The 22,182-nt window shown below is 32.6% G+C and overlaps 1 protein-coding gene across 4 annotated transcripts in view; it reads left to right on the top strand.

The window, feature by feature from the left end:
• SHOC2 (SHOC2 leucine rich repeat scaffold protein) overlaps positions 1–18,741 on the top strand; it is a 96,504-nt gene extending 77,763 nt beyond the window's left edge. For all 4 annotated transcript variants that reach the window (XM_072805341.1, XM_072805339.1, XM_072805340.1 and 1 more), the window contains 6 exons: positions 4,518–4,648; positions 8,894–9,082; positions 12,692–12,814; positions 14,459–14,596; positions 14,920–15,037; positions 16,663–18,741. In XM_072805341.1, the coding sequence (XP_072661442.1) occupies positions 4,518–4,648; positions 8,894–9,082; positions 12,692–12,814; positions 14,459–14,596; positions 14,920–15,037; positions 16,663–16,871 (908 nt within the window). In that variant the 3' untranslated portion in view covers positions 16,872–18,741. The remainder of the gene's footprint in view (positions 1–4,517; positions 4,649–8,893; positions 9,083–12,691; positions 12,815–14,458; positions 14,597–14,919; positions 15,038–16,662) is intronic.
• The last annotated feature ends 3,441 nt before the right edge of the window (positions 18,742–22,182 follow it).

The raw sequence follows: 22,182 nt of genomic DNA, 5'->3' as shown, positions 1-22,182 counted from the left end.
TTGGAGATACTCTTATTGTTTAAATAACCACTAATTTTGTACTAGAATTCTAGAAACCTATTCTGATTTTAAAAGTGCGGAATTCCAGAGTTATATTGCGTTTAGAAGAGACATTTCAGGAATCTGGTTCTATTTGTTGGGCTTTTGAGTTGACAAACATTTAGAATTTGTTATACTAATCTTTGTTATTAGAGAAAGTTCTAGGTTTTTATGAGAATAAAAAATGTTTAAAATATTGTATTTGTGTACCTGCTCTGCTCTAAACGTTAAGTGAGGGATGTCAGTTGATGGAGCAAAAATAAGGGGCTTTGTGCTTTATTCTTTTGGCAGGTTTCAAAGACTCTGGTAAATGCTTCTGCCATTTTATTACATTGGAGCAGGTTTCTTCTATAGGGAAAACAGTGGTATGAAGGAGAGAAAGGGATGGTCTTACTTCTGGGTTTTGTTTTGTTTAAGATTGCATTTACTTATTTGTTAGAATAAGAGCACAACCAGGGTGGGAGTCGCAGGCAGAGCAAGAAGCTGGCTCCCCGCTGAGCAAGGAGTCCCATGTGGGACTGGATCCTAGAACCCTGCAGGCAGACGGTTAACCATCTGAGCTACCCAGGCATCCCTGTTTTGCTTAGTTTTTTCCCCTAAGAACAACTGCCTTTTCTGTCTTCAACTTCATACAGCAGATTAAAGTTTTACCATAAGATTTTTGAAGTTCTTTAAAATCAGGCATTCTCACAGCTTAGAGAAAAATTTCCATCTTTACCAGCTTTGTTGTAGCTATAGTGGCCATGAAACATGGGCTAGGCAAAAAATAAAATAATTGATTTCTTCCCTTCCTCCCTATTTTAAAATGAGAATGGGTCAAAGAAAAGTGTCTCATATAGTTTTAAGATTTTACATCTTGCTCCTAATGGAGAGGAGAACAAATAGTAAAATGTTTTAGCTTCTGCAGTTTATTAAGAAAGTATGAATGAATGCCTGCTGTGGGCTTAGCACTGAAACATATTCTTTGAGGAGATAGAAATACATAAGGCCTCACTCTAAGGGTTTTCAGTCTGTTGGGTAGAGAAGTAACTAATCTGTGTAATAACTGACAACTTAAAAACAAGCATAATTATGCCATCTTGTAGTGAAAACAATATGTAGCCATGAGTCCAGTTTACAGGGAGATCACCGAGATCTTGATAGAATGGTCAGGAAAGCTTCATGAACAAGTGTGTTAGACTTAGTATGGAATAAAAATGCTTTCTTTGAGCACAACAGTTTGGGAGAAAGAATGAACATAGCCTTCTCTGTCAAGAGGCAGCAAGCTAACTGGAGCATAGTCAGTGAAGATCTTGAAGAATGATTATTTGAAATAAGGAGCCAGCTGAGTTTGATTCTAGCTTTGCCACTAACTAGTTGGTGGCTTTGATAAGTCTTTTCACATATCTCATGCTAAAGTCCATGCTTATTAGATGGCTCTTAACTGCTGCTGCTTAGGTATTTTTTCATCTTTTTTATCAGAGTGCCTAAGAATTCAAACAACCATACTCAAACAACCAATTTAGCTCATATCTACACTTTATGAAGAAGATGAACCTCACAGTGTAAAGTGTCCAAATGTCTTACCTCTACATTATTATAAAACATCTAATGTAAAATATTCAGAAAAAGAACGGTAGTTTTTAAAATTAAAATGACTTTAGAATTATACACTTTTTCTTTATCAAAATATCTTTAAATGACAAAACTAGAAAATTAGGAAAAAGTCAAGTTCAAAGAAAAAAATTTTAATCTTCTGTAATTCTACCATACAGAGATAACTGTTAATTTTGATGTTTTCTTTCCACTCTTTTCCACTTGTTTTTTACATTGTAGAGATCGTACCTTAACATCATAGATTCTTTCACATCTTAAAATTTTTTGTAACATAATTTTTTGTAGGTATTAGATATAGCAGAATATATATATATATATATATATATATATATATATATACACACTATAGAGCAAAATCATGTTTTGAACATCTGTTATGTATCAGTTATTGCTACTTAATCGTATTTAACCCTGAGAGTGATCCTGTCAAGTATTTGATGTTATCTCCACTTTATGGATGAGGAAATAGACTCAGTTAAGTAACTTGCCCAGAATCAGATAGATAACATAAAATTCTTTGTTTTATCTGTGGCACTGTGGTGTCTCTAGTTTAAATAATTCTTCATATATTCTTGAATAAATAGATTGTCTCCATTTTTTTGCCACTACAAATGTTAATTAACATTTAATCACAAAGCAGATTATTATCTGGGAAGCCAACTTTTAAGAAACATTTATATCTTATTCAATGTCATAGTGCAGTGATAACTATTCTTGACCTTATTTCTAATCTCTAAATTCTCTGGGGCTTTGGACAGTCATCCAGTGCTCAGCTTGTTTTTCCTCCCCTCCAAAATTGACACCTCTTACTAGAATATCATTAGAAAGATTCAGGGAAGCATCCTTAGTTAATTTAGAAAGCATTTTTTAAAAGATTTTGTTTATTTATTTGACACAGAACACATAAGCAGGGGGAGCAGTGGCAGGCAAAGGGAGAGGGAGAGGCAGGGAACCTGGTGGGGAGGTGAGGCTTGATCCTAGGACCCTGGGATCATGACCCAGCTGAAGGCAGACACTTAACTGACTGAGCCACCCAAGTGCCCCCTAGAAAGCATTTTAAGACAAAATTAACTTGTCTTTGCCAAATGATTGTTTCTGTCATTGCATTTGAATTCAGTTTTCTGCCTATAGGAATCTTAAACAGGACCAGCAAACTCTTGGCCTAGTTTCGAGACACTATTATAAGAGAGTATAAAAGTAAATGAAAATAACATACCTCTGGAATAGTTCCAATTACAATTCTTACAGGAATTGAAATGTTTGCTAAGTTTTTCTGCATTATAGTTGGCTAGACTTACGGTATTTAATTATCAGAATATTACCATTATCAATGGCTGATTTTTGCCTTGAGGATATAAAGAGTAAAAATTAGCTCTATTTAATGATTTCTTATAACTTTAATCACTGATATCTTCAGCAAGAGGGAAGGATGCAGATGAATGATAACTAGATAGAATTATGAGGCATAGTGACTGCCATCCTAGGGTTTCAAGGCTTAATTTATGCTAAAAGCTAATATATGTTTTCTGTACGTACTGTAGTAATGTTATATCTAAGAAAATTATTCATTTGATAATTTTGAAAAATGGTCAAAGCAAAAGGAAAGAAATGGGCAAACTTCAGAAGGATGGTGAAAATCAAGACATCAAAACACTTGTCTCCAGTTTGTGACACAGGCATCTACTTTTGTAATTTAAACACTGATAATACTGTTTAATTTAAAACTAGAAGCTGGTTACACTACATTGACATTTAAACTTGGCCCATCTAAATATGTGATACCAGCAGTTGTAGTTTGAAGTCAGAAAAGAAATTAACAAACCATGACAAGGAATTACATTGAACTAAATTAAATTCTTGTACCTTTTCCCCCCTCTTTCTGGTATCAAAATGAACTTGTTTTCTAAAGTATATCATTTGGGGAATCAAATTTGATTTAAACTTTTTATGACGGCAGATATATTCATCCAAGTAGCCTGCATGTAGCTTGCCAATAAAACTAGCCTATTTTTCTGCTGTTTTTTTATGTATTCAGTGATAGCTAAATTGTGCTCTAACTGGTATTCTTAGATAAGAGACTATAACTTTCACTTTTGTTTGTAATTTTATTTTTTTATTTGTTTTTTAAGATTTTATTTTATTCATGAGAGACACACAGTGAGAGAAGGGCAGAGATATATATAGGCAGAGGGAGAAACAGGCTCCATGCAGGGAGCCCAATGTGGGACTCAATCCTGGGACTCCAGGATCATGCCCTGAGCTGAAGGCAGACATTTAACCACTGAGTCACCCAGCTGTCCCTTGTTTGTAATTTTTAAAAATTGGCTAATTTTTTACTATCAGTTTGACCTTCAGAAATGGAATATTCATATTTCAGCTTATGAAAAATACTAAACCTTTCCAATTTCACAAAATAATTGTGCATCTTATATTTAAGTAATGTCACTTGAAATTTGGAAATTTCTTCAAAATTACATGAACATTTGTTATATAACCATTGTTCTGTGTTGGATGATGGTTCTATAGATTCAAACGAGATGATTATTATAAGTTTAAACTATATAATACTTTGATGTTATTCAGTTAGGCCTTATATAAAGGTCAATTTGTTATTAAAGTATGCCAATACTTTCTAGTAATTCATTTTTAAAATTGACTTTATGGCTATGTATTCCATTGTTTCTCTAAGACAAGTGGACACAAAAGTGGTTTCAATTTCATCCTAATTGATAGAGTGCAGTATGTAGTTCCTTGGTACTAGGAGTTAAGGATCTTGCCAAAATAGTACTGCTCAGTAATTCGTATATATCTAGGGAATAGCCAGGGACAGTGACAGATTTATCAGATTAAAAGAAAAAATTCCTTTTTTTTTGTATTCACAGGAAACCTGTCCAGTTTAAGTCGTCTTGGTCTGAGATACAACAGACTGTCAGCAATACCCAGATCACTGGCAAAGTGCAGTGCCCTCGAAGAGCTAAATTTAGAGAACAATAACATTTCTGCTCTACCAGAGGTGAGAGGTGGTAAATCTTTACAGCTGGGTGAATAATTTGATTATTGAAGTTGTTTAAATAATGAATATAGTACAGACATTTAGCTGCCAGTAAGATAAATATTCTGAAGAAGAAAGAATAGGAATGATTATAGGAACATACTATTTTTTTCTTTTTTCATGTATAGAAGGGAGAAACCAAGGTGAGAAATCAGTGTGCTACATTCCCATGTAAGCATCATGCTTCTCACATCATTTTGGAACTAGTAATAACAGCTACAGCTATTAAGGAAAAGTTGTATGGTTGCTTTTAAAACTCAACTACCCAGCCAGTTCAGATATTTTAAAAAGTGCTATAGAAAGATGATCCAGGAATAGAATGAGCTACATAGAACACATTACTTATTAATCATATTAATATTAGCTGTAACATTTTATGACCCAAATTATTACCCTGCTTATGCAATAGTATTAAAGCCTATTTAACATATACCAGTCGCCAAAATTTGTTATTTCTTAACACATTTTTAATTTGGGTTTTGTTCTATGAAAAAATGTTTTCACTTATTTTGCTTAGAGATTAATTGGGCAGAATGCAGTACTCTTTTATTCTTTTGCCTTCTTTTGCTACATATTATTAATTAGCATACCCACAACTTGTATGTTTGCTTATTCAAGCATTAGATCTTATTGTGGTATTCTAACAAATAAAATAATGGAATTGTTATATTACTGATTGAACTTCGCAAAGTCTCTCTTTTTCATATAATTAAAGATGTTTTCTTTAAGTGGCCCTTTATTTCTAGTTTTTCCGTGTGTGTGTGTGTGTGTGTGTGTGTGTGTGTGTGTGTTTGAATTAAAAATAAAGATGCTTTGGATGAATGTTTATTTATAGATATATACTATGATTTTATAAAGAATAATTTGAGTATTTGAAGATATAGGCTTATAGCAATTAGCTATAAAATAAATGTATTTAATTGATTTGTTGCTACAGGATACAGAAAAAAAGCACCTATTAATTTTGCTTCTCTTATTCTGGGTCTTTGGATTTTTTTAAAAACCATTTGTTCAAAGTACACAAATCAGTTGTCCAGGATTATAGTTTCTAGGATGGGCTAGTTCTCTAAAACTCCTATGACAATTTATCATCTGCAATTTAAATGGGGTCAGGAACAGAATCCACAGATTGTAGAGAGAGCCCTGACAACTAGACTGTCTGGATTTTTGTCTTTCTTTGCTAGTGATAATGTAGAATGGTAAAAATGGGTGGGGTTCTATTGTTTAATGTCATCTCCTTTTCTAACAGTAATTAGCAAAATAATTAGATCTTGGGATTTTTTTAGGGTGTGATTTGTGAGCTTAAGTAAAATTGACTGCTTTTACAGTGTCAGTAAGGCTAAATATAAAGACTAGGTGTATATTAAATTCCAAAAAGTGAGAAATTTTAAAACTTATTTTTATATCCACTATCAGTGAAACTAGTAATTATTGGGTAACTCTTAGGATACAGACATTGTGGTAAGTAGTTTCACGTATAATATTTTGTGACTGAAATTAGTCAAGATTTATTTTTGATAAGGAATTATAAAGAGGACAAGCTATCCTCAATCTGGCTGTGGAAGAAATGTGCGTGCACACACACAAATTTAAACTGGCCTATTTTCAGATAGAGAGCCTGTGGGGGAAGCCCTTGATTGGCCCTCTCCAAATCTGGGGAAGCATTAAGTCTTATTTAAAAGTAGTCTCTGTGCTTTGGAAGCAGCATAATCCTAATGCAAATATGTAATTATCTGCATTTGTAATCACAATGAGGAAAACAATAAAATCCATTAGATGGCACTTACTAGACATCTAGTTCAAGCTGGGTTGGGTGTGCAGTCAGGACAGTGGTTTTCAGTTGGGGCTCCTTGCTGATACCAGAGCTGGCAAAATGACTATACAGTTTTCTATTTGATGACTGTCTGAAAATGGACTAGTTTTCATGTAGACACAAACACATAAGGAAAAGGAATTTAATAAATTTAAGCACATATGTTCAAGGTATAAGGCTAGGGGCTTTACGTGGATCAACCCATTTAAATCTTCATTATAATTGTATTAATTATTGGGGTATTATCAAATTGTATTAATTATTGGGGTAATAAGACTTAAGGGAAGTTATGTTTTTGGCCTAACTTGTTACATAAGTATTTTTCTGGGAGTACTGTGAGAAATATATTGATTGTCTAATTCACCAAAGGTCACACACCTGGTAAGTGGAAGACCTAAGATGGGGATCCAGATGTGTCTGACTTTAAAGCAACGATGAGCACAACTGCATAGCTTCATTTTATGATCTAAGAATGAAAGATTGGAGAGCCGCCTTCTCATTGCCCCTTTTTAGATATCTTTAGGGTTTTTCAAAGAATATCAGTAAAGTTGGTCAGCTGTAAGAATAATAAATATAACATTTTTGCCATGATACTCAAAACTTCATGTATTTCCAGTAAAATAAGATGTAGGCAATTTTCCTGAATTGACTACCTGAGCTCTTCCTTTTATCTGTGTACATCAGTAGACAAATGTTGAAAGCTGCTTAATGTTCAGCATAAAGAACAAGTTTCAGTTCACCATATAATTATGCCTTCAGTTACATAGTTATTTCATTCCTTCAGCTGGCCTTACAAATTTCAGGTACTAAGTCTTCAGTTTCCTCATGGTATGAAGCTGGTATTTGAACATTCTTAAAATACACACACATACCTCACACAGCTTGTTTCCTCTTCCTCTCTGCTTGGGCCTTTACTTCAATCTAAAATATTTCTTCTACTTTTCTAAATATTTAAATTTTTTTCATCCTTCAAGATCTAGCTCACTCTCAGTCTCCTTCCTGCTTTTCCAGTTACTCCAGTATTTCCTCTTTGCTTGAAATTTAAATAGAAGAGGGACTTAAAAATTAATCACTATTTATGTGCTAGAGATTGTAAAGCTATTTGTGTATTTCTCTCTCTAAAATGTTTTCACTAAAAAAAATAAAAAATAAAATGTTTTCACTACAATTTATAAAATAAGCCATCATTTTACAAATGAATAAATGAAGGTTTGGAGCAATTGCCTGAAGTCACAAGCCACCGAAGGATAGAGCCAGGATTCAGAATTATTTTATAGCCTATACCAGTGTTTCTCAAACATTAATGAGTATACATATCACTAAGGAATCCTCTTAAGATTCATATTGATTCTGTAGGAGTAGGACCTAAAAGTCTACATTTCAAACAAGGCAGTGCTGCTCTTCTTTCAACCAGACTTTGGATAATGAGAGCCTATTACATATAATTTGTTATTGATTATATATAGTTCTGTATTGTTTCCTTTTTCCCATCATGTGTGCTGTATTTATCTAAATAGGGTTTAATCTTTTTAATCGCAGAATTTCTTTTGTAATACCTAAACGCCTAGCACTGTGGTGACATGGTAGGAGGCTGAAGTAAGGGGATGTGTGACTATTATGCACAGTAATAGTTTGACAGATGTATCTTTCCCTCTGAAACTTTACCATGTGGAAAAACAATATTATATAATATTGGGAACTGTTATCTTTTGAATTTAATATTCTGTGAAGGAGCCATTAAATTATAGCTCACTCTGAGTCAGGTTATGTTAATCTTTATAATAATTTAGAGGATAATTAACTCAGACCTGAATAGTGAGAGAGCCAGGACTGTATGATGGAAATGATTCTGCATTTAAGGTTCTCAGAGTGGCCACTCATGAGATATCTCTTACCTGCAGACATTTTCTTTATAGAGTATTTTTTTTTTTTTTTTGGTGGTTTGTTTTTTAGAGAGTGGGGTTGGAGGGGCAAAGGGAGAAAGAATCCCAAGGAGGCTCCACAGCCAACTGGGGTTCTATCTTAGAACCCTGAGATCATTACCTGACTCAAAATCAAGAGTTGGATACTTAGCTGACAGAGCCACCCAGGCACCCCTTCTTTATAGAGTGTTTTAATAAGCTAAAGCCAAGGAATAAAAATCAGATTTTGCATGAGTTTTCTGTTTCTTGTAAAATCTGGAAATCTGACTCTGTTGGCTCCACATTCCTAAGTGACAGCTAAGGCTGAGGAGTGACTGTCCCCTCTATATGAGGCAGCACAGAGCTGGCCCAACCAGTGTCTGTCATTGGTTACCTGAAGGCCCTTTGAGGCATTTGTGACTGCTGCTCTGTACTTTATGGAGGAAATCTTGTTACAATTCTAATTCTTATGTTTATTTTATTTGTTTACAGAGTCTTTTATCAAGTCTTGTGAAACTGAATAGTTTGACCTTAGCTAGAAATTGCTTCCAATTATATCCAGTAGGTGGTCCATCTCAGTTTTCCACCATCTATTCCCTCAACATGGAACACAATCGAATCAATAAAATCCCATTTGGAATTTTCTCCAGAGCAAAAGTATTAAGTAAGCTGAATATGAAGGTAAGCCTCTGTTTGTTTTGAGGGGGAGTAAAGCTACTACTATTAGTACTTAAAGTAATCTCTGTGTTTTCTCAGAACAGTGTGGAGAACTGTTACTGTTACTATCTCAACTGATAGATACTTGAGGGCAATTTGTATTAGATAACAAATATCTTAGAACTGTGCATACTCGTAACACTTTGTCCTAAAGAAATAATCATGAGTGTCCATAAAAGCATAGTTGTGAGGATATTTATTGTCGAACTTTCTATTTAATTGGTACCAATCCAATAAAGATTTCATTTTTTAAAAGTAGTACATCTTTGGTGGAATACTATGATGTCATTAAAAATAATACTCAAGTTTAGAAGAATATTATATACCAGTTGAAACATTCTCAGTTTGTTAAGTTAGAAAAAAGTTAAAGCATGCAAGACTGTCTTTCTACAGTTTTTAAAAACTATTCTTAATGTGCTTAATGATGTATTAAGTATAGATTTATATATATAGATATAGCTAGGATTTATTAAAATATGTTTATCTTTGAATATCATAATTATTTTATGGATGACCTTTTTATTGAGGAATAATTGATGCAACAGGGTATTAGTTACAGTTGTACAACATAATGATCCAATATTTGTATATTGGGAAATGATCGCACATACACACAGAATTTTTTTTTCTTGTGATGAGAGTTTAAGATTTACTCTCCCAACAACTTTCAGATATATAATACAGCATTATTAACTATGGTTGCCATGCTGTAGCTTATATCTCCATGACTTATTTATTTTATAACTAGAGAAGTTTATACCTTTTGATTCCCTTTACCCAGTTTGCCCACCTCCTAACCTTTACCTCTGGCAACCACCAATCTTTACTTTTTATCTTTGGGCTTGGTGTTTTGTTTTGATTCACATATAAGTGAGAATATATGGTATTTGTCTTTTTCCATCTGACTGACTTCACTGAGCATACCGCTCTCAAGGTAGATTCATGTTGTCACAAATGACCAGATTTAATTCGTATTTATGGCTGAATATTGTTCCCAGTGTGTGTGTGTGTGTGTACTGAATTTTCTTTATCCATTTAATTCATCTGTGAACACTTAAGTTGCTTTTGTATCTTGGCTTTTTAAAATAATGCTGCAATGAACATGGGGGTGCATATGTTTTTGAGTTAGTGTTTTCAGTTTCTTCAGATAAATGCCAAGAAGTAGGATTGCTGGATTGTATGGTAGTTCTGTTTTTAATTGTTTGAGAAACCTCCATACTGTTTTCTCTAGTGGGTACACCCATTTACATTCCCACCAAAGGTTCCCCTATATAACCTTTTATATATAAATTTTCACCGGTACTTATTTCTTGTCTTTTTGATAACAGCCATTCTGATGGGTGTGAGGTGATAACTCATTGTGGTTTTGATTTGCATTTCCCTAATTAGTGATGTTGAACATACTTTCATGTACCTGTTGGCCATCTGTATGTCATTTTTGGGAAAATGTCTCTTCACATCTTCTGCCTATTTTTTTATTGGATTGTTCTTTTGTTATTGAGTTGTATGAGTTCTGCATATATTTTGGATATTAACCCCATATCAGATATATAATTTGCAAATATTTTCTTCTGATGGATGATCTTTAGTTTCTTTTTGCATATCTGTATTCTCTAGAGTGAATGAGTTTCACATAATAAGGAAAAAAGGAGGAAAGAAATGAAACCTGATTTTTTTTTTCCAGTGATTTTATTTATAGTGAGCAAACTTTAGGTACAGAGGTGATAAGTAAATTGGCCCTATAGCTAATTTATGGCTGAGGTATAGGAATCCAGAAGACCTAGATTTCCTGCTTCCAGGTGTAAGTGTTCTTTCTATTGTATTATACTACATCCTTTTATCTTTGGTGAACTGTTTTTTTTTTTTTTTTCCATTAAGATTTATTTATTCATGAGAGACACAGAGAAAGAGGCAGAGACATAGGCAGAGGAAGAAGAAGGCTCCTTGAAGGGAGCCTGATGTGTGGGACTCGATCCTGGATCCCGGGATCATGGCCTGAGCTGAAGGCAAGCACCCAGCCCAGCCGCTGAGCCACCCAGGCGTCCCAAGATGAACTATTTCAACATAATTGTGGTTCTTTAGTCTAAAATATAGAGTTTATTGATTTTCTCTATACTTGTTCATAAATACATGTATCTTTTATGATAATTCTTTAGAGGTATATAATTGAATCAGTGGAAATTCAAGATAATCTTATAATCTTAAACAGGTTTAAAATTTATTGTTTATCTTTTCAGTTGTATGAGATTTAGCAGTGGTAATGGTATCAATTCTGAATGTTGTCTATAATAAGAGGCTTAGAACACAGCAGTCTAGGTGTTCATTAGTTTTTGCATTTGGTTCTACATTTTTATGGATATGATATTACTATAGCGTTAGCTTGGAAAGGCTTGTTTTCAATGAAATAAGAAAACTGCCTAGAATTTTGCCTTACTTTTTCTTCAATAGCATGACAAATGTTTAATAAAAACTTTCTTTTTGAAAGAAGTCAAAATGAAGCCTGATATTTTCCTCATATAAGCACCAGTAGTAAGTTTTTTTAAATGAAAATTCTTTATCATACTACTAATTATCAGTAGTTAATTTAAAAGTTATAATGAATAGGTAATGTAAGTATTATAATAAAAGAAAAACTTGACTTTCAAATGGATGTTTGCTTCTTGGAATCTAAGGATGATTTTGTGTAAAATGAAACAAGTAATCCATGTATATTGCAGAAAAAATTAAAAATACAGATTAACAAAAGGGACATAAAATAATCCTACCACTGAGAGATAGCATCACTGTTAACACATTGGCATACATCAGGGGTACTAGTGGTCCTTTCTTGTTACCAGTAGCCCCAACAAATACAAAATGTGGTAAGAGTTGTTACTGATGAAAATGTATTTTATATGTAGAGAGGAGGAAGCAGGAGGAAAAATAGTGAAACACTGGCATATATTTCACTATGTTTTCTGCATATTGCTATATCTAGTTTTTAAACAAAATTAGGATAAGTGTTCCATCATCTGTATTATTCAGTGAGAAATGTATTTTTGTCATCTCTTAGGAATTTTTAAAGTGAAATTTTGGATACTATCAAGTAGTGTTTTAATGATTTAATTTGCTATCTTAAGACTTTTTCCTCTCCTACTTTATTGCTCAGCATCTCTAGAATTGCTGAGCTTATCTGGTTTCTTTATGTGCTATAATTCAATGTTTCTTCTTCCCTTGTGCTCTTGAGCATCTACATTTATTCCATGATTTCTGTAGATATTTGTGAAATGAAAATCTACTTTTAACTGGGACCTTTGAAGTCTCAAGTGTTGGTCGGTAGAGTGTATTTTTTATATTCAATACAGATAATCACATAGGGAGCAAACTTCCAATTTAACCTCAAAATAAAAAGGTTAAACTGCTTCGGAGGCTTAGGTTTTTCATTACTTTTTAATTTTTTATTTGGATATCAAAGAGGGGAATAAGTTTTTGTGTTTAATTAAGAATTTTCTTTCCACCAGGTGTGTTTGTGTGTGTGTGTATAACTTTGTTTTTGTGGTTCTACTTTGGTTGCTTCTTTTCTGTCTTTGCCAGGACAATCAGTTGACATCACTTCCCTTGGATTTTGGAACTTGGACCAGTATGGTAGAATTGAATTTAGCCACTAATCAGCTCACAAAGATTCCTGAGGATGTGTCTGGTCTTGTTTCTCTTGAGGTGAGTATAAAAGAGCTCCTTATTTATTTAGAACTCCTTAGACCTGTCTGCAATTATCTTGCTAATAAAGCTTCAGTTAAAATAAGCAGTTTCTATGGGGGGAAGATCATAATTAGAAATATTAGAGCTCTCTTAAGCATACAGCTTTATTAGGATGATGAGATATTAACTTAATTTGGGCTCAGTGCTTCCGAATTACTCTTGCTGCTAAAAGTTGGTAAGCTTGAGTATTATGAAGTGTCTTTGAAAGGAATGTCTCTAAAATTTAGCATCTTTTAGGACATATTTTTTTTTCCCCTTAACTCTGTTTAAGAATCCTGCACTGTTGTTTACCAAAATGATTATGGATTCCTCAGACTGGCATTGAGAACCTTTCATATATTCTGGTGCACTTTTACATCCTGATTACTCATGTATGCTCTTATTTAATTAATTAGATTATCTTCTTTGTTGGAAATTTGTGCATGTTTCTAGCTCTGTACATTTAGTCTTATTGTTCTCAGTATCTAGAATGCCCTCTTCTCATCATCCCTTTTTTTCTTTAGGATTATTTTCCATAAAGATCCACCTTATTTTCTCCTCCTTAGTCAAGGTTGAATTCTCCTGCTTCTGAGTCCCTTTTGATGAAAAAAGCTTATTAATAGTAAATATATATATATTTAAAGTTTCCTCTGTATCCATGCTTTTTAAAAAATCTAATTTCTTTTTATAATTATTAAGGTGAAATAGTATGGTGTAATGGTTAAAAGCATATGCTTTGAAACAAGACAGATCTGGGTACCATTCCACTTTTATCTCCGTTTATAGATGGAACTTGCCCAAGCTTCAGTTTCCCTAGCTGTGAAATGAAGATGATAGTATTTTCCTCAAAAGGTTGGAGTTAGGATTAAATGTGATAATGCACACATGCATTTAGTGCCTTGCAAGTAGTAAACTCAGTAAATATTAGCTATTATTATTTCTTTGGTCTTGTTACATGTTTATTATACGTGTTATAACTTTGGAGGAAAACCATGGGCATAAGATATTAGCCAGAACCTTATGTATATGTCTTTCCATTCAGTACTCTTTTCACTATCCCTATACCTAGTATTGTCTCCCTACACTCCCCATCACTACCACCACCATCATTTCTCTGAGAATAGGAACTATCCTTCTCAACTACTTTTTTCTGTCTTCAGTATATTGGAGGATGGCTTACAATGTAATAAGTATACCACAAATAGTAACTGTAGTGTTTTGAAATAGGCAGTTTAGAAATTGTTACCTCCCTAAAAATGGTTTATAAAGGGTTTTGAATAAATAAGTGATTTCCTATCAGATACACATTTGTAACCACTTAATATTAAAATACCATTAACTATATGAATTTTAGTGCAAGTGGTTAATTTTATATTTTTCTGTTATATGGGTAAAATTAAACTTTTGCTTTCGTTAGTTTTGATTTAAATTTCTTTTATTTCCAATAACTATGGTGATTTTTTTTTAAGAATAGTAAGTTAAATGTTTTCTCTTATATAAGTGAACATTATCCTTAATATTCATTCTTTAGAAAATTAGCAGTTTAATAAATTTTAAGCCACACAATGGTAATATATTATTCCATTTCATAAGTTACCAAACACTATCAATAATTTCTCTTAGGTTCTAATATTATCAAACAATCTTCTAAAGAAGCTTCCGCACGGTCTTGGAAACCTTAGGAAGTTGAGAGAATTGGATCTAGAGGAGAACAAATTGGAATCCTTGCCAAATGAAATTGCTTATCTTAAGGATTTACAGGTAAGACATTATCCTGGTGATTTTATAGTTCTATGACTAAAGCTTTTGGGGTACATTCCAAATTGTACATTTTTCTTAAGAATTTGATGTAATTCTTTAACTGAGATTTTTTTAAAATTATGTAACATTAGGGCTGAGTTTTATGTTTATGTAACCTGTTTTTTTTTCTTACTAACAAATAATATACTTTGAAAGTAAAATTTATTGGGTGATTCTTACCTAATTTACCTATTTCTTATTAGCTTAGTAGATGTATTATTTTAAATTCACAGCAGTAGTAGGAAATATATATGTAACTATCTTTTATTGTGTTAATCTTTCAGAAATTAGTCTTGACAAACAACCAGTTGACCACCCTTCCCAGAGGCATTGGTCACCTTACCAATCTCACACATCTAGGCCTTGGAGAGAACCTACTCACTCATCTTCCTGAAGAAATTGGTATGAACCCTTTGGATGCTTGATTCTGTACTAATTTGCTCTTGTGTGTTTAAGCAGTATTTAAGATAAATAGGATTGTTTTTGTCACCTGATGTTACCTCAGGGTCAAGATTCTTATTTTTTTTTTTTTTTTTAGTAGAGCAGCAAGTAGTTGGTTGAGTGGTTGGTTTTGGTTAGATTTCCTCTTGGGGTGTTAGGGTTAATACTGTATTTGAGAGTGTTTTAGCATACTATTTCCAATACATTTAATTTTATTTTGGAAGAGTTATTCTATATTTCTTCCACATTTAAAAATCACACAAGTTTGAATTATATTAGTAATATCTTACTCCAAGAGAACATTTCTTTATGAGGTTTTAGGATTAATTTTAATATTTGATTAATATTTTGACAGTACTTTCAGATTTTTCTAAGTGTTTTCATACCTGTTATTTCATATAATCAACGTGACTACCTTGAATTTTAGGCAGTGCAGGTTGTAACCCCATTCTACAAAGAGAATTAGATCAATTAAGGTCACACTATAATTCTTAAATTAGTAATTCCATGTATTATGTTCTTCCATATGTATACACACACACACACACACACACACACACACACACCATGCTGTTTCAGAGTCCCTTTACCTTTACATTAGTGGTTAAGAATGGGTTTGGAATTAAAATGTAAGTTATACTTTAATTTTAAAAAAATGGTTTTGGGGTAAAATAAGACAATTCAGAATCTGGCTGTGCTGCTTTTTGGCTTTATGGTTTTGGATAAGGGATGGAAACTCCAAAGCTTCAAGTTTTCTACTTGTGTAAAATAAGGATAATAATAGTAACTTTTCATAGGGTTGCTCTGATTATTAAATAAAATCTTAAATGTAAGCATCCGTTACCCATTACCGTAGCCATTATTTTCATTAATCTTCTGTATACCACTATCAAATACTATAAATTTTGAAGTTTTAAAAATCAGAAAACACAGGAGGCTACTTTACTTCTAGTATGTTTATTCATTTGGCCTCATCTGATTTCAAGAGACATTTGCCTAGAAAGTGTGAATATCTTGAGAGAGTCTTAAGATAATTTTTTTAAATAATTACATGGTTGATTTTTGACTTCCTGCCAAATATGTGCTAACTCTCTTAGTGAAAGATTTATATCAAGTAACAAAAATCTTCCCACATGAGAAATTTGTTAATAAAAGAGATCATCACATTGTTTCTAACAGGAAAGTGACGATAGGCACCGATTTACTATAAAGTACCCTCTGGAGTTTCGAAAAAAATACATACCAATGTCAGGCTGTCCCAAACATAATGTTTGGAGATGTAGCATATGTATTTAAAAAAAGTGCCTTCCAAACTTGAAAACTAACAATAAAGGAAGAAATTCTGATTTAATTGATATAGAGCATGACATGGACATCAGAGTTTTTAAATTGGCCCCATTTTATTTGAATATGCAGGAAAATTGGTGATCCATGGTTGTAGAGTTTTAAAACTAGGAGGAAAGTAAGAGGAAATGTGTATTCAGTATATATAATGCCCAGGATGGCATCATGCCCAATTGAACTTCTAAAATAGTAACTAATTAAAAAATTAGTGATTGATTTGATTTTTTTTTTTTTTTAAACAGGTACACTGGAGAACCTAGAAGAACTGTATTTGAATGACAACCCCAATCTACATAGCCTTCCCTTTGAGCTGGCCCTTTGCAGCAAGCTTTCAATCATGAGTATTGAAAACTGTCCACTCAGTCATCTTCCACCTCAGATTGTTGCTGGGGGTCCTTCCTTTATCATTCAGTTCCTAAAGATGCAGGGTCCATATCGTGCCATGGTCTGATACAAATCTGCTGGTCCCACACACTGTTCAAAAATAGACTGCCATTAATGTTTCATATATATATATCTGTATCTATTTATGTAGATATTGATATATTTGGCAGATTTATAAAGACTGCATTATGTGTTTCTGCTAATAGAGGAATCATAGCCATTTAGATTTTTTTTAATTCTGTACAAAAGGCTTATATAAGTTTTCTTTGCTGAACTTGATGGATGTTTTTGTTGTGTAATATGATATGCCAGTTTGCTTAAAACATTTGCCAACAAATTATGAAGTTATTAAATTTAAGGGCCAGAGGTAGTATAGTTAGATATACTTTCTCTTAGCAAAAATAATGGACAGTTTTGTTGCAACTTTTTATATACATTTTCCCCTTACCAATTGTCAGATCATTATAGTATTATAGGCCCTGAAAGTAGAATTTTTCTTTAACTTATTTTGAAATTTGAGATTTAAATTTTATATATTGTTTACAGTCAGAGTAAATCACTGGATTTTTTTTTTTTTTGGTTTGATTTGCTCTGTTTTAATCAGTGAAATCTAGTTTATATCCTCTGTTAAAGAATTTGCATCGGCTGGTTTAAATACTAAAAGATAATTGCTTGTTGAAACAACTGGCAAGTGAAAAGATATAGTCAAAAATTCTAGATTCTTTTAATTGTGTTTCTCTGATCAATTGTAAAGCAAAATATCTAAAGTGAGTCTTTAGGTTGGGGGGAGGGTATGGAGAACTTTTCTAGTATAAATATCCTTTCTTAAGTTTGGGGGAACAGAAACTTGTAGTATGGAAGCTTTTCACTCCTGAAAGTTGCAGAATGACAAAAACTAACAATAATTTGGCAAAAAAAAAGAAATAAAAAGATACACATAAACACACACATTCTATATATGTATATACAATGCTATATAGATATGTATTTATTATATCATAAACTACAATAGGTAACTTTAAGGATTTCTCCCTAGCCTTGTACAATGAAATGAATGTTTTTCTTTGAACACTGCAATATATGTATGTTTCAAGGTTATTTAACAGTGTACTATGGTTTTATATCTTGACTTGCCTTGTACATCTTTCAGTTCTGGAATATCTGCGTCTAAGCACAATATCTTCACACTGTGCTATATTGCTGCTGAACTAAATGCACTTTTCCCCACATGTGGGGCACTGGCTTCAAACAATTCAGTTCAGTACCATTGATTTTAATCTCATCTTTCCTTTCCTGGTAGTTGTTAATACAATTATGGAAAAGAGGCACATTGTATAGAAGCCATTGATAGTTCAGTGGAAGTTCTGTAAGATGTGCATGTGCTGTTTGATATGTTTTCTTTTGCTTTACTGCTTTTAAGGCTAGCAGTACTCTAAGTGTGTGCCCCTTAGACAGTAATCTTACTTTTGGTGGTGTCATTCTAAGTCAGTTTAATTATTGAAGAGACAGAACAAGTGCATTCTATATCATTCTAAAAAACACTTCCCATATAATGAATATTATGTATGATTAAGTATTGCTGCTTGGTTTTTTTTTTTTCCCCTCCTTTTAGATGGGCATTGTTTTTTAAATAAAACCATGTTTGAATTGAAGCTATATTAAGATAGAAATTTGAAGTGTTTTGCTTTTTCTGGCACTCACAATCAGGACTAAGTTTGAGGTCAAACCTGTATTCATAATTGGCAATTTTTTAAGGAGCAAGTAAGAAATAGAAGGCAGGTGAAGATATAAAACCCTAGAATGCTTAAATGTGCTGTAAAACTATTGTAGATGTCACTGGATTTTACCAAGTAATATCCTTTCTTCATTTTTTCCATCTACTGTGGCTTTTCAGTTAAAATTTTGTTTATAAAAGGAATTTGTTTATTACAGCTCTATCACCTGTGTGTATGTGTCGTTTTTTAAAAATATTATATCCAGGTGTGTTTATATATATTAAGATAATGGAACTTGAACTTTCAAGGCAGTAACCTAATGTCTATTTTTTTTTTTTAAGAAAACATAGTTACTGTTTCTTAAAAATGAAAATAGACTTGGTTTTTGAAACATTTTGGTTCCCCTACCTTCATTTATATTAGTCTGTACAGAAATGCAGAAGGATCATACTCTTATATGTACAAGTAATATTATAGGCAAACCATGCATAGCTGAAGACACACACATATATATATATAATGTATATATAATATATATATAAAATTAAGTATAAAATATGCCCTTTTTATGGTTGCCACCTTGTAAGAGCCCATGAATTTCATTACTTCTAACAAGAAACTAAAATGGACTCTAATTGGGGTATCCTGGTGAAATCAAGATATTTAATATTGAAGTAGTTTGACTATATTAAGGGCTATTGTTCAATGACTCTATATAAGTTAATACTTTTCATGAAACTGCAGTGGGACTAATTGGCATATCCAGACATTTTCCTTTCTTTTGAAGAAGTCCGGTTTCGTCTGTCCATAAGGCTCAGCAAATTAAAAAAGAATGTTTATTAGAATGTTAAATTTGAAAGACATTGCTCTAAACTTTGCTTTTTGTTAACATATAGTTGCAAAATAGCAATGATGATGTTAAACAGTCCTTTTGTGGTAGGTAGTACTTTTTAAATCCCATATGATTATTTCATACAGAAGGGGGAGATGCTAAATAACTTATGGACTTGATAAAGACAAGATAGAAACTCTTGGAGGAGAAAATACACATAAAACATTTATTTGTATTTATATAAAAAGGTGGATGATAAATTGGAATGAGCTCAACAAAATGTAATTGCATATTTCTAATTTATCTCCTTGTAAAGCCTGGATCATTTAATATGGATAAACAGTTATGCATCATAATTTATGTAGTCTTTCCGAGATAACTTTTGTTATAACTTTTGCTTTTCATGTCCATTAATGCTAGGCCATGCATATTGAGTCCAAATTTCAGATTGCAAAATTTGTAATTGTTTATCAGCAAGAATGGGTTGTGGTTAAAGTGTATAAAATGGGACACTTCAAAATAGAAAGGAGCACTAACAGTCGTTATATTGAGCCAAACAGCCGTCCATCAGAACTGCCCCTGGAAAACCAGGTTATATGGTTACTCTTGCAAGATTAAAATTAGGTGAAAACAAATGGCACAGTCTATATAAATAAGCAGGTGAATAAATTCCTGAAATTTTCAAATTTAACTAAAATGAACAACTTCTAAAGAAAGGTTTCCTTCTTCCTATACTAGAGGATGAGTATACCAAATATCTTTGCTAAAATTTTTGCTCTATTCTTTGGTTATTTTAGCCTTTAAGAGCCAGTGTGGGCAATTGGAAGACATGTGACAATGTTTGGTTGATTGTTTACATCTCTGAGATTTTGAAGGTGTAAGAATTGCAATGTTGATTTGGTATATAAGGGGATACCTTGGGTGTTGTTATATTAAAATATTAAGAGAATGTTCTTTATAGGTGTCAGTACTTTGTTATTGACTATAATGCCTTCCTAACCTGATAACACTAATTGTAAGGAAACATTTGTGGGTTAGTTGGTTTATTTATTTATTATTTTTTTGAGAGTGTGTGAGTGAGCAGGGTGAGGAGGGGCCTGGCAGAGGGAGAGAAAGAATCTCAAGCTGGCTCCCCTCGCAGCCGGAGTTGGGACTATATCTCCTGACTCTAAGGTCACGACCTAAACTGAAATCAGGATTTGGACACATAACCAACTGAGCCACCCAGGTGCCCCTGTGGGTTTAACTTTGAAATAGAAGTTAAAATATAAATATGTTTTTTGGGAGATTTTATAAAAACTGAAATTGGGTCATTATTACCCTTTAAAAAACTTTACACTCTTGTTAACTATCCTGCTGACATATACATTTTAGATATAAACTGTTTTGAATGTAAATACTTGTTAATAATCAGGACTTCAGCTGGATGGTAATTTATGGTGTTTTAGATTGGGGACTTTTAAAGTTTGATAGGAAGATTAGTGTCCATACTATTAAGTTCTGCACCATTAGGAGTAGGATGGGCAGGGCTATCCCATACAGGCTTTGCAGGTTGTGCAGTGTGCAACAACAGTACATGTTGGAGGATGTATTCACATCATAGATTTGTATATTATGACAGTTTTTCAGCAGATGGCAGTAAAGTGCCTTGTTGTAACAAAATCAGTATATTATGTCAAATTTCTGACAGATGGAAGTAAAGAATCTTGAGGAACGAGCAGTTTTTTCTGCTTTAGCACAATGGTACTGGTGGGTTAGTCAGGAGATTCAGTCTTTGTGCAGATCATTAGAGCTCCACCTTAACAGTCCTAATAATTGAATAATATTTAAATGACATTATAAGCATTTTATATGTGCTAGGTACTAATAAAAATCCTCTTGGAAACTCTGAGGGGCTTTATCAATGGCCATTATTAATTAGATTTCATATGTTATTAAGTTACCTTTTATCATTACTGGCATTGTTTATGTGGAGAATTTAATCTCCAACCAGTCTAGTCAGACTTAATATACAAATAACATCTGTTTTAGTTGTCTATAGACCATTTTGTTTAGATAATTTTGTAGAAATTATTATTCAATAAGTCTGTCCAGCTAGCTAGCACTTAAAACCTGGTGCCTGTTATTAAAGGGAATATTATTTATATGGCCTGAATCTTTTTGTTTTAATATTTGTATTTAATAGAGAAGTATACTAATATGTAATTTTTTCTCACTTCAAAATTCATTTTTTAAAGAGTTCACCAAGTTGTCTTATAATTGCTAAATAAGAATATAACAAATATTTTGTATGATGAATAGATGAAATGTCCTTCGATTACATTTTAACTGGCATGTCAGAACTTGTTTTTAATTAGGTATATGATAATTTGCTCAGTATAGGTTTTATAAAGTATAGAACACAGTGACAAGATACAACACTGCAAAAATGATAGTATCTGAAAACATATTTAACAGTTTTGACTTTTCTCCTAGTAATAAAGCTCAGGCTTCTACTGATGTTTAACAGGGCTTATGCGGAGGTGAATACTTAGCTATTCTGAATTATGATTCAAGGTCAGATGTATAAAACAGCCTTCAGGAAATGTACTTTTCACCTGAATTATATTATTGATTATTTGCACTACATAAAAATTATCTTACTTTTTTTAGTCATTCTCTATTAAGGTATTCAGTAATAAATAATACATTTGTAAATGTTTTCCAATTGGATCTTTTAAAAAAAATTTCAATGCGACATGTAACTGAAATAGGAACATGAAATCAGTCTTTGCAGTGTCATCAAACCACAAAAATATGGAACTGAGGGAAAAGTGATTCTTCACTACAAT

Source organism: Canis lupus, chromosome 29 (genome assembly GCF_048164855.1).
Source record: "Canis lupus baileyi chromosome 29, mCanLup2.hap1, whole genome shotgun sequence".
NCBI lineage: Eukaryota > Metazoa > Chordata > Mammalia > Carnivora > Canidae > Canis > Canis lupus.
This window is presented reverse-complemented; position numbering and strand designations above follow the sequence as displayed.